At 32.6% G+C, this 17,647-nt stretch overlaps 1 protein-coding gene across 2 annotated transcripts in view; it reads right to left on the reverse strand.

The window, feature by feature from the left end:
- Nucleotides 1–75: 75 nt before the first annotated feature.
- CAH1 (carbonic anhydrase 1) overlaps nucleotides 76–17,647 on the reverse strand; it is a 57,514-nt gene continuing 39,942 nt past the window's right edge. Inside the window, exons 4-8 of one of the 2 annotated variants that reach the window (XM_011504314.1) lie at nucleotides 11,907–12,002; nucleotides 7,835–7,949; nucleotides 5,749–5,859; nucleotides 1,681–1,859; nucleotides 76–230 (exon numbers count right to left, since the gene is read on the reverse strand). In XM_011504314.1, the coding sequence (XP_011502616.1) occupies nucleotides 162–230; nucleotides 1,681–1,859; nucleotides 5,749–5,859; nucleotides 7,835–7,949; nucleotides 11,907–12,002 (570 nt within the window). In that variant the 3' untranslated portion in view covers nucleotides 76–161. The remainder of the gene's footprint in view (nucleotides 231–1,680; nucleotides 1,860–5,748; nucleotides 5,860–7,834; nucleotides 7,950–11,906; nucleotides 12,003–17,647) is intronic. The other variant, XM_011504315.1, reaches the window with a different exon arrangement.

Consider the following 17,647-nt stretch of genomic DNA (forward strand, 5'->3'; position numbering starts at 1 on the left):
ATCGTTGCTTTCGCCAACCCCCCCCCCTCCCCCTCACACACACTCTCTATCTTCCACACCCATCCCCCTCCCCCCGATCCTTTTTCCCCCGTGATAGCCGGTAAAATGGTAATTGGGACATGATGTCACCTTCTCCAGTATTTTTGTAGCTTTGTCGCTCATTAGAAACTGCCGCATTCTCGAAGTACACGATTGCCAAGCGGCAACGGCGGACGGAAGTTATTAATCACCTGCAACAATGAGAAAGAAACAGATAAGATGTGTGAATATAAGTATGCTATTGCATCGTTGCCAGCAGTATAATATGACCGCAAACCAACACTCTACTAAAACTTCTGCTTTATGAAAAATAGTGAACTTTGCATATGACCGGATAGACAAAAAGCAGCGATAAAAAATCGAGTTTATCAGGAGTAGTTTTATAATAATAGATGGACAAGTCATTTGAACAATTATCATATTATATTACTTTATCGTTGTGTTATTAAAATTGCTCTGGAATGGAAAATTTTTTTTTTTAATATTGTCTTAAGGCCGATATAACGTGCCAATGTTTTATGAAATAAATGCAGAAACATTAAATGCTTAGTAATGGCTGTGAATGCAAATTTTTGTCATGTACATTTTAGCTTTGAAGATTTCGAATACTTATTTTACCAATCTATGACGTCTTTACTGATAATATTGTATATTAATATTTTATGTGAAAAAACTAAGAAGAGAATCATATATCGAATATATAAACAGAGGTCTATTTCTTATTTCTTATTTTTTTTTTTTTTTTTTTTTTTTTTTAATAACGTTTCACTATTTCCGTGTAGATGATTTTATAAAATTCATATTTAGTCATAGGTTTTTATCATTTATATTAATTTGCTTTACGAGCATCTTGCACTTTATCAATATTATTCGAATATTTATTTTTTGTTTTAAAAATATTTCTGAAACACTATGTATTATTTGATGTTAATGAATTATAAATGTGCAATTACATTGATCTTACAACAAATACAAAAATGCATTAAAAATTCAGCTCTTAAATGAGAATAAATCTAAGATTGTTAATGTATGTGCATTACAAATGCGGAAATGAACTCTTAATAACTTTTTAATTCATTCGCTAAATGCAAAAAATTATTTAATTGAAAGACTATATTTATATTCAAATTATATGCAACGCACAATCGTTTTATATAATAGTTTTACGGTTGGAAAGTTCCTTTTTTCTTCTTCTTTTTTCAAACAATCTATCAGCCATGGTAAAACGAGATATTAAGTACGAAGGCACATATAAATATAATGATGTAATTGCATGCAATTAAATGAGCTTTGTTTGAATAATTTGCATAAATATAATGTTATAGAATAAAAGAAAAGTGAATTAAAACAGTCTCATGTGAATCCAATACTTCATTATTGTCAAAACATTAATTTACGACCTTATGCCTCAAGTTTGAAAGACGGTAGGTCAATAGTTTTTTGGAGATTAGATTGCAAGAAATTTTTATTAATTCACGAAAAGGTGAGAGGACGTAGTGCATTAAACAGTTTCGTCGATCGACACGATATGCAAATTTGAAGAAATTTGAAGCACTTAAGATTAAGTGGGAATTTTGCGAGCTGTGTTCGAGACACTTTTTCGCAAAATGCAAAAAAAAGTAGAAAAAGAAGAAAACTCACAACACCGTGATTCTCGTGGCAAGGACACTCTTCGCCACGCGGGAACTTGCGGAGATTACGAAAGATGTTCAGCTGATGATGAGAAACCTCGATGTAGCGCTTGAACAGTATCCAGGTGACGCTCTCGTTACAGGGTGGCGTTGTCAGCGAGCCCAAGTATGTCCAGTAGCCGTTGTCGTCTGTGTAGCGGAAAAAGAAAAAGGACGATTAATGGACGGATAGCCGATGGGAAGGGAGAGCGGCTTTGGTTATACACAGTGAGAAAGCATCGGTCGATCGAAATGCTTTGGTGGTAAGTTAAATGAGGTCGACAGTTGTACACACACACACACACACACACACGCCCAATTACGGGCTTTTATTATTATTTTTTTCATTATTTTCCTTTTTATGTAATGGTGTTTTCGTAAGTGTATAACGTGCTTGCTTTATTCTTACATGTGACGTACGTTGATTTAAGCTTGTGTTGAAGCATTTGTTTGGGTCAGCGAGTATCGTTGATTTATTTTCAAATATTACTAGCTGTTCGACAACGTGCATTTTCAGTTAAAATTATCACGCTCCCTTTCCCTTATCAGTTAATAAACGATAATATATCTATTTATTTTTATCTTTGGAAATTAATTAATGCTTATAATAGAGGCAATTTGGAATATTGGAGATAATTAATTTTTCTACATTATGCTAGAAAATCATCATTTAACTATACAAGATAATTAATTTTTACGAGTGAATACGAGTAGTTACAAATTTTGTAAAAATCCTTAGTCTTTAAGTAGGCCGACAGCATTCACTCGAGTCGTTGGCTGAAATTATCTGGTTATTAGGAGAAAAATGCAATTTGTCAATTGATTAACCTAAAACGACTAATTGTATATTCAAACTGATATTTTCTTTATGAGAAAAAAAGAATAGCTTAGATATAATAATTCAAACTTATTATTAAAGCACAAGGAATTGGAAACATTGAAATTAAATAATCATTTCGGAAGAGATGCTTATAGATCATCATTATCTGTTTGTACATAAATGATAATTTAATTTAGAGTTGTGGTAAATATTAAAAGAAATATTCCGATTAGAGTAAACGCTAATTTATCTTTTTATTATAAAATACTTATACTTGACGACAAAATTCGTTAATCTAAATTATGACACTTATATTTATTTACAAAATACTCGCTCACACGTAATGAATAATATTTTTCTCTACGATATTTTGACGGCTGATAGCAAACGAAGTGATAATGAAATGAAAAATCGTTGCATTTTGAAATGTCAAAAACCTCAAGCGCACAATAAGGAAGTCATTCATTAATTGATGAGGTTGGTGCGCACCCGTGATATACACAAGTAGAAAGTTTATGTAAAGTGCAAAACTGCATCGAAGCTTGTGCATTGTAAGTCTTCTTAAAGTGATGTAAGACTACATAAGTGAATTAACTCGGAATGTTGGCAAATCCTATCACTTTACGAACGCCTCTGTGCTAGAATAAAGAGAGTTCTTAGAAAGAGTAGGAAACGTTGCCTTTGATATGCAGCAATGATTTTCTGTGCACCTGCATATGCTTTATTGATAACTGTGTGATGACATACTTACGACGTTTCCTTGATAAGTCATTTCATTTATAAAGTTGATAATTAAGAGCGAGCTTTATGTTATCGCTCTCGTGATCATTTTCAACTAAGAATTATTATGACAAAATGACATTGGTGTTAAAGCACGAGATATTACAATGTCAAAAATGTTAAAAGCTCATAATGAACTTCAAAATTTTTAATAAAATTCTAATTTTACATAAACATATTTGACTGAAATGTTCATTGCAATGTTAAATGGCTGAAAAATACATTCAGAATGGTATTCGATTGTGTTTAAAAGATAAGATCTATTGAATTGGAGTTCACGAAAGAAATATGTATTATGTATTATCAACAGTATTTTAACAAAAATATTCACCAAAGTTCAAGATACTTTAATAAAATTAACACATATACATAAGCGAGTTTGCGCGTTAATCTATGAAATTTACGTTGTTTTATTTAAATGATCATGGGCTAGGGAAATTTTCGTTTTAAAAGATTTTTTATAAAAGATTTCTTAAAATTTATAAGAATTTCTATGCGACGTTAATCTTACATTATCTTTGTTATAAAATGAACATTTTCGTTTTATTACAATGAAAATTATTGTAAAAAACAATGATTTTCTTCATTCTTTAGCTCATGCAATGTTTTTCTTTCACTCTGTAGTATGAAGTTATAATTTAAAATTCATATTGATCTTTTTCAGCACCAAGGTCAGTTTTCATATTTATGACAAACATTAGGTGCATTGCAAGGAATATGTGAAAAAAAACAGAGTAAAGGGAAAGAAAGCGTGGTCAAAGAAGTGACGACGACAATTTAAGAGATAAAAACTTGAATTTTTTCATAATCGGTATTACCTTCTTCATCCGCATTGTCATTTTATAATGTTTATTTAGCTGTTATTATTATAATTATTGTTATTTGTTTTTTCTCATATATTCAGATAAATGAGAGCTCGAGACTAGTATGCAAAAAATTTTATTCTAGAATCTTGACTTTAGTAAATTTATATAACTATGATATTGCATGATACAATAAAACAAAAAGAACAAAACAAAAAAACCAAAAGAAACAAAAAAAAAGGGAAAAAAAGAAACAAAAAAGAGAATGTGTTTCTTATGAGCAAGTTTCAAAAAGGAAAAAAAATGACAGTTTCATAAAAAAAATTATTTAAAAATGCATCTGTCGGGCACTGTTGAATTTTTTTCAAATTTTTAGGATTCGTACAATATGATAAAAGTATATTATTTATTAACGGTGTTGCTCGAATTTATAAAATTATCTTTATAAGCGGGCATTTATTTATTTATTTGATTTTTTTTTGTTTTTTTTTGTTTTTGTTATGTGCTCATTTGAATAATCGTAAACATACAATGTTGGTATCGAGTGATAATCGTTAATAAATCTAATAATTATAATAAAATTTTAGAAATTCTCTGGCAGATTGGTAAGTAAGGCATGCAATTCAAGTATCTAAACATTGTTCAACATTTTTTAAATAGAGTGGTAAAAGTGTTTTTATGCAAATCAAAGTTACTATTTGTTCTAACTATTTCACATAAAAATTTTGCGAATTAAACGATATTGTCATGGCGGATTAAAAAAAAAAGAAAAAAAACGAGGTCGTCGTATTTCTGGAATTAAATCTTACGTATAGTAACGGCCATAAGTGAGCTAAAAACAAGCTAATTTAATATCAAGGAAATAATAACATTGTACAAGAGATTCAAATTACTTTGCCTTATCATATAAAAAGCCGCGATATGTAAACAATGAGTTTACATTAATAAGATTAATTTAACCATCAATCAAGAGCCTCCGATACTTTACACAAAAGTGCATCAGCTTTGTATGAAACTGGAGTCGGAGCTCCGATATCCGAGATTTTCGCGCCATCGTGTGCTGCATCATAAAAAAAAATAAATAATAAAAAATAAAAAGTAAATAAATAATAATAATAAAAATAAAAGGTCCAAAGCTATAGTCGCGACGATATATTTAACCTTAAAAACTGTCTCGATTGTCCAAGTACCATTAGACTCGGAGGACTTCTGAAAATTGCAGGTTGCCACCATCCGGTCGGTATACAATATGCAAATCAGTAGCATTGTTGACCTGGACACGTGACATTATCATTGAATCCATACAGGGTGAAACAATCGAATGGAATAATGAAGTAACTGGCGAGTAGTCGATTGCCATTGCGTATGAAGTCTATCACAGTTCATCGCGACTTCCTTTAGACGAATCTCGGCAGATTGACGATGCACCCTTCGGGCGCGCGATATATGTACAAAGCCTCGGGTGGGTTGCGGGTCGGGGGGTGGAGGAGGAGCGAGGAAGCTGGGAATCTTGTAGTGAGCAAGATCATAGAGCGAGTGATGTGAAAGTGACCTGATGTTAGGTGGTGGAAAGTAAGCGTTGTCGGGCTCTCCTGTTGGTGCGGCTGGCCCGAGGCCGTGCGAGTTTATTACGAACCTTGCCATTGTCCGCACTTGTTCTCCGGTCGGATGATTCGGCCGGCCCATCGCATGCACGGATTGACGCACCTTTGTATGCCGCCGCTGTTGCCCGCTCGTCCACCGCGAACTGCACCCTCGACCACGTCGTTAGATTAAGACGAAGGGCTGGCATTCGTTGTTGGAGATGGGGCTGGGACCTAATGGTCGATAGGTTTGGGAATGGTGGAGGGGATGGTGATGATGGGGGGGGGGGGGGGGGTGGGTCTTGCACGTATTTGCACGTAGGTTTTCGTTCAACTTTGTGCGAAATTCGGTGGGATGGGGTTAAATATTGGGGGGATGGAAGTATGGGGGTATGGGGGAGGGATGCGCAGCCTTCGGTTTATTCGTTGCCCGGACGAAACTATCTTTATTGGTTGTTTTATTTCATTGGGTCGACGTATTTATTCATTTTAAACGTGCGCCCTAGTGCACCTTCGCTTTAAATCCGTTAAGCGTATTGTTACAGTAAGAAGGAAGAACTCTTTACTTACTTCGAGACAACCTTAAGCTTTTAGTGTATATATACATAGAAATAAAATCGAACTCTTTATTTGTTTTTGTTTTTTAGAGGGCTGACATTATTTTTATCCATCGATAGCTTATAGATATTAATTTTAGAAATTTTAAGGAGCAAACGGCACAAGACAATTTTTTTGTAATTTTATGAGACGCATTGATAATAATTCGTTCTATTCGTTACGTTCTATTGAGCTAATAGTGGTAAAGTATGCAAATCAGTGGTGATTAGTATTATTAGTATTTTCATAATGATTCATTTGATTTAAATCATTTAATATTAATTAATTACCGCTCCTACAATCGATTGATTAATAGTCGATCTTTAAATAAGGACAATTAAAAAATATGCCATTAGTCTCCAAAGATCAATATCCGTCTCGTTTCTAGATAATAAGTATAAAAAGCTTATAATCACACGATTAATCACAAGTAGTTCATAAAAGAACAATTTCTGTAATATAATATTATTTCAGGGATTAAACGACACATCTTTTTTTGTTAATTTTCAACACATAATCTGTATTTTACTTTGACTTTATTTAAAAGATGATAGCAATAATTTATTTCTCGGCGACTAAAAGAAATTCTCATTGTGAGTATACTTACAAGCACGAGTTCATGTTTCTATTTATCATTAATAAACCTAATAAGAGATTTTTAATGATTTTTTATTTCATTTAAATTATTTCAATTAACAGTACGTAAAAATTAGCTACATGTCGTAATATATTTATTGAGTGTCATTCGCGCAGGTTTGGAGGAAAAAAACTTTTTGACAAATGGCATAATTTTACATTGTAATAATATCGCGAATATTTAGAATTCGAGAAATTAAAAAAAAAAACAAAATCAATAGGTGAATTTATCTGTACATACAATTCTTCCAATTATCACTAGTTTCAAATAAAAGCAAAGCATTATTGTAGCGTGGGAAAGAAATTTTAAAATGTCATCTCACACTACTATGCAAATATTGAATTAATATACAAAAGTTCTTTTAATTAGTAATTTTAAATATCTTAATTCTCGAACGACAATGTTAATTATTAATTAGAAATATTATATTAGACAATAATTTCAAAATTAAATAGAACTGTATTTAAACGTACTGGAAAAAAATATGAAATCATTGTACTATATGACGATCTCGTCTAAATTAAGTCTCAAAGGCATAAAGGTGATTCTAGTCTCGTAACCTTTATAGTTTTAACTATAACAATTTATAGTGAAATTTTTATTTTTTTCCTGCAACGAAAGTTAATATAATCGACGTAAAGGACGTTTCCCATCCGCACGGCGCTAATAATTATATATGTACGGTTGAGGTTTCTAAATAATGTTTTAAAAACCACATCAATTTGGTTAGTTGCGCCCCCTTTTTCACGGATTTACAATTATGTTTCTCGCCAGACGAGGTCGCTTTGACGATAAATCGATAAATAACAATTGTAGGAATGAAATAAATAAAAACAAGACAATTATAAATATTCATATTAATGCTCGAATGTGCGAGAGGGTTCGCTCTATGTTTTCATACTCACCCGGAAGTAGCTTGCTGGGATCGATGGGCTCGTTTATCTCGATGCAATCCTCCTTGTGAGAGACGTATGGAAGTAAACGAGCGATCTTATCCATTTCATCGTGCGGCTTTCCCACCTATAACACCATACACATAAGCGGTTATTAAAAAGAAACGAGAGAGAGAGAGAGAGAGAGAGAGAGAGAGAGAGAGAGGCACGTATTATTGGCTTTGTTTCATCGGCCCGGGATCGGACAATGGCTTAGGGGTCCCCTAATTACTCGCGAGCTGCAAATATTCCTGTAACAGTCAGCTACTTATTTATGCTGGCTGTCGTACGTAACACGTCCGAATGTATAATAAACTTTCTTTCCAATGGCGTAAAGCCGTCCCAAGTTTCTAATCGTTTGGTTGGCAGAGCCACGCAGACATTTGTGCTGCTCAAGAGTCGTTAAAATTTAACTGCAACATTGTACTTAATTGTCAATGATAAAGAAAGCTACGATGGATAAAATGAAATTTGACAGGGAGATCCGCGCATCGAGTTTGCCTTAAATTTAGCAAAGATAATTAATTGCTGGGGAGGTGAAGGAGGTAGTATTAAACGACTATAACAACCATTATAACGCCAATATTATTTATATTAACATTTCACCAGCGTGACATGTGTAAAACATTCCAAGCGCTTTAATTATGAAAACGTGGATGTTTCGATATGCAAATTTATTTACACTGCGGGATATTTAAACTTTCGTGTAAAACGTTGTTTATTCCCATTTTTTTCGTATGTTATTATTAAGTGAATGAAAGTGCTTTCTAATGAATGACGATTTTCAACAAATTTAACTTTCTTATTTGAGCATTTTTTTCAAGCGAACAAAATTTACTGTTACTTTCATTTTCCTCCAGAGTGCGTCAATGATATGTAATATTTATAAGTTACAGAGTTTAAACGCCACTATTGGCATGAAATAAACTCGTAAAACTTATTTTTCAGTAAAACTTTACATTTTAATGAAAAATATTTTTTTATATAAATTTACACTCAAGTGCTCCTAGGATTCTTTTTAGCCAAAAACAAAACAAAATAAAAACAGAAATTACTCTCAATACGTATTAAAATAAATTAAACGATAATTTATTATAATTACAATCAGTATAAAGATTTCTAATTAATATTACTTAACATTATGTCATTGTCATTTCTAACGAATGTACGTACATGAACTAGAAAAAAAAGTAAAATTTCCATCCTTTGAATTAAGTAATTCAATAACGAATAAGTAAATTAATCGTTACTTTATTAATTAATAGTTGATGAAATAGCGCAATTTTTCGTACGTACAAAATTTTTTTTTTTTACATTCCAAACTTGTGAAATCAATTTGTGAAAAAAGAGTCGCAGATTCGGATGTAACGATCGAGTAATTAAATCTTCATTTTGATATCTATAATCATACAAAAGTGCTTACATAACTATTACTGCCACTGTCGTTGCTGTTATAAATTCGTTTATTTCGGTATTTTGTACGTTACTATTTGAAACAAAATTACAATTGGATATACTGTCGTATGTTTAACTTTCTCTCTCTCTTTCTCTTTTATTTATGCATGCTCTTGTAAAAAAAAAACTCTTGTAATCAACCACGGATAATTAAATAATAACAGGATTCCTCAAATTCTTATAAGAAATTTATATTTTGAAAGAATGTTCGGAACTTTTGGAGAAAACGTTTAGTGACCTTTTAGTGATTAGAAACTATCGATTTGATTGTGATAAAAATTTGCTTCAGCCTGTCCATTATCATTTCTTTCTTCTTAATAATTAAATGTAAACTAATAAGAGGTGGAAGGCTCACTTAATTGAATTTTCATAATGACAATAAATTAATTGACAGGAGCGAAAGATTGCAAATTGTCTTTATAAGCGTTTCGTATTGTTCGACAAATAAATTGTCATGTGCAATGTAGTTTATTGGGCTTACGCTGATATTTGTTCCAACTAGCTCCAGCCTAATCTTACGTCTCATTTTTTTTAAAGCGTGCTCCTCAGTGCGCGTACGAGCGTCGACCCAAAAATGAAGAAAGCATCGATAAACAAGAAAATAGTGACAGAGTCGCTGTCTCGGTTATGAAAACTTCAACGAGGCTTGCCTACAACTTTGGGTATGAGCAGTCCGAGTCACCGAGGACCAAACCAAACAAATAATTTATTACCGTCCTTCGGAACTTGGCCGGTCGCGAGTCTCTAATGTCAAAGTAACGCGAGCGGCTCGAGTTACCCAACTCCAGTCCCAACAATGGTATAACACTCAACCGCTGTGGTGTTCCTCTTCGGTTGTTGAGAACGAACTAGCGGACCGAGATATTCACCTCGGGCCAGCGAAGCCTAGGTCAGAGAGGAAGAAGGAAAGGCAGGGGAGAAGCCGTGGACTGGAAACCTATGCATGTCATATGCATGCCCTGCTGGTGGTGGGGATACTGCCTCGAAGAAAGCATGGTTCATACGTAAGGAGAATTCGTGCGTAGATGAAGGGCCGAGCGATTGATATCTGCTCCGTCGTTGACATTGTTCTCGCGTTGCTTTCTTCGAATCACCCTAATTCCCTAAGGCAATTAAGTCGAGGCGCGAGTATTTCTTTGGCCAGCTTCGGCTAATAATTTCAATAACCGGCTTAATAAACGTGCCAAGTAGTCGTAATTTTCTTCGTAGTGCATATGGGAATGAAGAGGGTAACGCACGCGTGAGCGCGTGCATTTGCGGAAATGTGAAAAACGACGTTTGCCAAATGTGCCGATTATTAATTAAAATTAATTCGTTCTGTTTTTAAGTATTTCCAAATGCCTTGGAGAAGAAACGAGAATTTTATTAATAGTCGTGCAAGCAGCCTTAGCTATAGATCATTTTGGCTAGTATTTTTAGTTTTGGCATCATATTTATACAATAAGTGGACGGCATTAATTAGATAAATATCAATAATTGGAGGTTACATTATCGAATTATTATCGCCGATTTCGAGACTTGACATCGCGTGTCGCGCATTGGAATAATCATAACGTCGATATTTCCTGTAAAGTGATCGACAAACAATATTGCGATGTAAATGAAAATAAAGTATTGGCTTGATAATGTGTCCTCGTTAGCCATACAACTAGCACGTTAAAAGGTAGATAACATTGAATCTTCATTGGCTAGATTTGTAACGCATCTACGAACTTTTAATACGGTATTGTAAATTTGAATTTAAGCGAAACGAACTGCTCGTTATGTGTAATTCAGAAATTAATTAGGATGACAGGCGAGAGGGATGGAAGGGAAGGTAAATCGCTCATTTCACTACAATTAAGCATTGCGTGTTTTCTGTAATTTTCCGTAAGTTTCGCCAACATTTTTACCAGCGAACAAAAAACGACTGCCGATTTTAATGCCCGAAGCATGAAGATATTTATTTTCATGTTAAGATATTCATTTTGATGTTTCAATTTTTAAAGATGAAATTAGCAATATCTAGCATTCACAGCCACTCGCCAACGAACAATACAGTTAATTTGTATAATCGTTACTACCTAATATATATATATATATATATATATATATATATATATATATATATTCGCATGTATTTATATACATATAAATGACATTCAACAATTTTTAAATTATATGATGCTCGATAAGGCTTATCCGTCAATTTTCATCGGCACATATATCGGTACGCTATATATATCACTTTTTATGCCGGTCTATCGATCTTCGATGATCTCTAAAAACTTTTTTTCTGGTATGGCGTTTGTATAAAAAGCGTCGTATAAGGAGCGTTTGAAATGAAAAAAGACGAAGAAAAAAACTCGACAGTTGCATAAACAAGCAATAATCGTCCGCGAGTACCAGTTTTGTAAATCAAGGTCCTCGGGCTGTAAAAACTTCTCTCATTCTTCATTAAAGCGAGTCGGTTCAATAGACCCCCGTATAGAGCAATGAGGGGAAGCCTTGTAGACGCGGTAGAGGCGGCCTTTTTACGCTCGGTCGTAATTTTTTCTCACGTGACAAAAAGATAAATGCAGAGAGGAAAATACGGATAAAAAATACAGACCTTGAGAAAGACCCCGAGCACCGCCAACCCGTCAGGCGCCTTAGCGGCCTCGGCGAACGTCTTGTACTTGGTGGTATTCCAGTGCACGAGATGTAGCTGAAACAGGAAAATGGCAACTTATCTCTCGTCCTCGAGCTCGCGATGTTTAAAAGAACAAACAAACTAACTAACTAACTAAAGCAAATTTGAAAAAAAATACAAAAGAGAGAATGGTCGGTGGGTGAGTGACGTGGATTTAGTTACGGGCGTTGATGGATCCATTAAACGGACGCAGCTCAGGCGTCCCAAGACGGCATAATATGGTGTCTCATTCGTTCCCCTATCGTTCCCCTATCGGCAACTGGCCACTTACACAACAATCATCGCCCGTGGAAAAATTAAAAAAATATTCGCTCTATGCAATAATTCCATAAAATGGGCCCCAGCTTGAAAAAAAAACAAAGCAACGAGCGCTTTAAGCTATCTCAAGCTCTCGCAATCGATTCGCATTCGATTCACTTTACATATTCTAAGTTTTTCTCTTCACACTGGCCAACGTGCAGAATATACAAAATAAATGCGACGTTAACCGACGATTTATTACGATATATTATGGCCCTGCTCGCCAATAATCGCAATTATCCCTTTTATATGATTATATAACCGATTGGTTAAACTAACACGTTGGACTCGTCTCGTCTCGTCACGTCTCGTCTCGTCACGCTTCCACGGTGGTAGCCAATACATCGGTAACTAATAAATTCCGTGGCATAAACAAAAATGTCTCGCATTTATAAGCTACGAAATTTTGTGTCGTACTTATTCGCGAATTATTAACAAAGGTCGTTCCCGTTTAAAGCCACCTTTCTTTAATTAATTAACGCATTTTCAGGGGTAAGATAGGCTCCCGAAGTAGCTTACGCGATCGATCGCCCTCGGTTGTATGGTTTACGAGAGCGTTAGTGGATTGGGCCCGGGAGTTCGACGAAATTCCCGGGAGTCTTTTGACTTGCCGCGTAAAGCCAAGGCCGTAGACGAGGTTGAGGCTGGTCTCGCGGCATTTGGCGTTGCTCGAACGATTAGGAGGCCGACGGGATTCCTGCCTCGTTCTCCTCCACGCCGTCACGCGCTAATTATATCGTCAGGCTGACGCACGTCCACATCCTGCGTCCGCGTACGCCGTTAATTGCTAGGCGCGGGAGTTTATCGGCCGTGGTCGCGCCTATTATGCAACACCAGGAAATGCAAAGAAGCTCGATGGTAAGAGCGAGAGGTGGGACGGCTCGGTGATTATTATGGGACGTGTGCGCTATCTGTTTGCGACATTATTCTCGCCAATTAATATGGTGTTATCAGTGCACTTGGCACGGCTTTCGTATTATAATGGCAGAGGGAAAGCCGTACGAGGTAAACGCGTCGTTTGATCCTCGCTGGCGGGCGAAAAATTATGCCCGAGCGAATCAAATTTTAATAGGGAAAATGGTATTACGACGCCTCGGAACGCATCCATGAAAGCTCGATTCTTATTTCCAAACATAATTCTTATTTCCAAGATACTTTATGCATGCACATTATATAATATAAAATGAAATATTAAAGGATATTTTCAACCTTTAGCATTTTCCTCCAGCGTTTGATCGCGTCAACTGTATTTTTTCTCTAACGAAGGTCCAGTGATTTTCGAGTAATTACTTGCTACGTACGTATAATATCGCTTTAATGTGAGTATCGATTAATTTATGCTGCGAGGATCGCAAGCAATCTTTGAAATAACAGCCTAATGTATATTTTCTAATTACAAATTTCTTTTACAATAATAGCAAGTACGACGATGTTATTTATTAATGTAATGCACGCTACTTTGTTCAATATAGATTGTCCAATAAAAATTAACGTGAAAGATGCTAACAAATCATTTTGGCCAGGCGCTATTTGTTTCTGGAAACGATAGGGCTACGATAATTCTTCTTATGATATTACAATAAGTATTTATTATGTACGCGTTACCTACAAGGTATTCGAGATTTATCAAACGATATTTTGATAAAACTCCTTATGTAACGGATACTTTTCATATTTCCATATTGAAACGCGAGGCCATATCTACAATAAATTTGATATCCACTTGCTTTAAGTAGTCGACAACGCGGTATACTTGACATCAAATGCCATAGATTTGATGATCTAATTGATAATTAACAACAAATGCAATATTAGATTATCGATTGAGGGATGTGGTTGAATTTAAATGGGAATCAAACGAGACAAATAACGATTTAAATTTACAACAATCTATTTCTTAGTGAATTGACAGGTAGATGGGAACAAACAATATTATACAATACAAACAATCTAGCACTTTCATGTTGGCGACTACTTTGCGATCGATAAATATAGCAGCAATGAACGTTTTATCTTTCATGAAGCCATTAAAATTGATGTTGATAAATACAAGACCATTTTATTTGTATTTGACAAACAGCTGTTTGATTCTTAATTAATAATCATAATTTCATACTAAATTTTTAATTTTCCTATCATCTGTCTTTCTTTTTTCTTTGAAACATAAACACAATGTGTTGGTGCATTAACATAGGAATTAATAGAATGTAATAAATAGTTTAGTATTATACAGAAAGATTGATAATTGCAATTAAATTTAACAGGCTTATCTATTATGTAACTTTGTTTGCATAATATTATCGTTGCGATATATTATTCTCATAAGGACATTTAATTTACGTTATTATATAAAAACATGTATTAATATGTTTATAAACAAAATGCCGGTATTAATATCTTATATAAATTAAATTTGAAAAAATTGTGTAATACCGAATGACAAATTGGTTATTTATAAGTTCAATGATTTCTTGACGTACTAAGAATTCTTTAAAAAAAAAAAAAATCTCATTCACATCGCATTCAATTCAGTATATCAATTAATTATCTATTAACAAATAGAATATATATTATACAATAAGCAGAGATTGTTCAAAAAATTTCTTTTCTAAACTTATAATATTTTCTTTTATTTTTCCCTTTTTAATTAAAATTATAAAACTTTCAATGTATGTATTAATGTATGGAGTTTCCATTCATTCGGATAAGTAAATATAGTTAAATATAGGCTCGGTGTCTATTGTCAAAAAAACAAAAATTATTTCTCAAATCATCGTTTTAACGCTTAAAAATGACAATAACCATTGCTGGTTATATCCTTGGTAATGAGATTTCACATATTTAAAGATAAAATAACAAGTATTCATAGCTATTTGTGAGAATTTAAAAATGTATCAGCGCAAGCGTTTATGTTGAATTTAAATTAAATTTGATCATCGATGTCTTGAAAAATTAAAAAAAAGTACTTTTTAAAAATGTATTCTGTGAATAATCGCATCGATCGCATTCTGTAACAAATATACTTCTAAAAACAAAAAACAAATCGCTATTATGTCCACGAGTAAAAGCAAGTTAATGTATTTAAAATACTGTCATTCATGTAATAGATATAATCTGCTTATCATTTTGATTGATGTCAAACGTGTCACGAGTGAATCCATTGAAATTTCTTGTCAAATATCCATATTACGCCACTATCGTTTAATACACGAAAACAGAAAAACTTACACAATTGGCTAAATATTATGCTTATAAGTCATTAGTAAATTCATAAATGGCATAACTGGGTGTATAAATATTAAAATAAAAAAAAAACACACACACATTAAATTATATTGAAAATCGGCTAAAATAACACTTGATACTGATCTATTATGATTAATTAATATCTTATATATATATATATATATAAGATATAATGTGTATATATATATATATATATATATACACATTTCATATATAATACATGTGATTCCAATTTATATTGATTTCACTCACTTATTAATAATCCGATAAACTTTTTAAATTACATTAGGTCAAATTTACATTAAATACGGGATTGTATATTATGAATATTCAAAGTTTTTTCTTAAATGCATCCAAATGGAAGTAAGAATAATTTCACCTGCAAAGATCATTGCGAATTTTCAATTTTACTACATAATAATACGTGAATAATAATAAATTCGAAATTTTATGTTTAACTTTATTATTGCAATACTTTATGTACAATATACGTATAAAATATACGCACTTTTTATAACTAACAATTACATTAATATAAAAGAAATTTTTTTTTTTTTTTTTTTTTTTTTTTTTTTTTTTTAATTCTTAATTCATAATATTTGTTTCAGGAACATAAAGCATTTTGTATTAACTTAAACTCGTAATGATTAGGCACTTTTAAATATGTATTATTTATTATTTTTACATTCTCTATAAATTGACGGTACACATTTATTATGAGCTAAAATTGTAAATAATGTCATAAGATAAAAGAATTCAAAATAATTATACTAGCCACTGAAGAAATACTTGTATAATTGTATGTTATAGAGCAATGATCATTTATAGGCATAAATTGTAATCGTTAGGGGAATAATTATTGTGTATTAAATTGAAATAATAACACTAATTAAAACAGTGAATCAGTCATTAATTATCGTTCAAAACTTATTATTACGTATTTTAATATTCATACTTTACAGCGAAGCTGAGAAGCGAAAATTTTTGTTATCGATGTTTTCTATTTAAATTTAAATTGACGTCCAAATCCAATTTACACTAACTGAATTTGCGATAAGAATTCACAACACACGTGCATACTTTTTCGTGGAAAAGATTGAATTGTCGAGAAATTGATCATACAAGCTGTTACAATTTTACACGATGCATTTACCATAAATTCTCTTGTAACAATCAATGGCAATAATTGTAAATAATCGTACAATTTGCCGAATTTTACATTAAGTAGGTTAACGAATTACGCACTGTTCGCTAAGTATTTTAAAGAAAAGTAAAAAAGTTGTAAATAAAAAAATTATTTACAACCAACACTTCACAACCAACCATACTTTGATCCTGTGACTGTTCATTTCTTTCATTTTCCGAATGTCTGATTGATACGCGAACGATATATTGTTATTACTCTATTTATCAATGTTAATTATATTTTTCCCATAGAGTATCAAGATTTAATCGAGAAACGATTCTATTATCGTCTCAGCGATCATCTTTTCCAACGCTATACTTCGCCGCAAAAGTGAGCCAGTAATTTTGATACGCAAAAACAATTGGCTATTTTAAATACTATTCCTTATAATTTATAGCATCAAGAAATAAATCAGTAATAATGTAATTATTTTTATTACATACGATTAGCACGCGGTATTGATTATCAAATCTAATGATTTGAAGCTTTAAATTTTTCTAAAATTGTGATTAAATTAGAAGTATGTAGCATCTGAAGTATCCATGTGAATCAAGATAATCAATAATAAAGGTTCATATATAAGGATTATGTAGAGCTCAATTCGTTATATCAATAATATATTTAATATCTAGTTAATAATCGTAAATTGTATTATTTTTATCTTATATCGTAGAAAAATAGTAGTCGATTGATAATTGGCGTACACAATGAATTTTATGATTACCTTTGGGATATGGGATAAATCTTATTATTGACAAATACAATTTATTATTAAAATCAAAAAATTCAAAAGTCGTTAGTTAATCGTTAGTCATTACTCGTGAATAATTAATTTATCTTTGGCTGACGATGAAGATGTCGAGTAAACAAAATTCAAGCCGATCAAATACAATTACAATTAACTTTAAAGGTTTTTTTTACTCATTCT

The sequence above is a fragment of the Ceratosolen solmsi genome, unplaced genomic scaffold, assembly GCF_000503995.2.
Source record: "Ceratosolen solmsi marchali unplaced genomic scaffold, CerSol_1.0 scaffold25, whole genome shotgun sequence".
In the NCBI taxonomy this organism is placed as follows: Eukaryota; Metazoa; Arthropoda; class Insecta; order Hymenoptera; family Agaonidae; genus Ceratosolen; species Ceratosolen solmsi.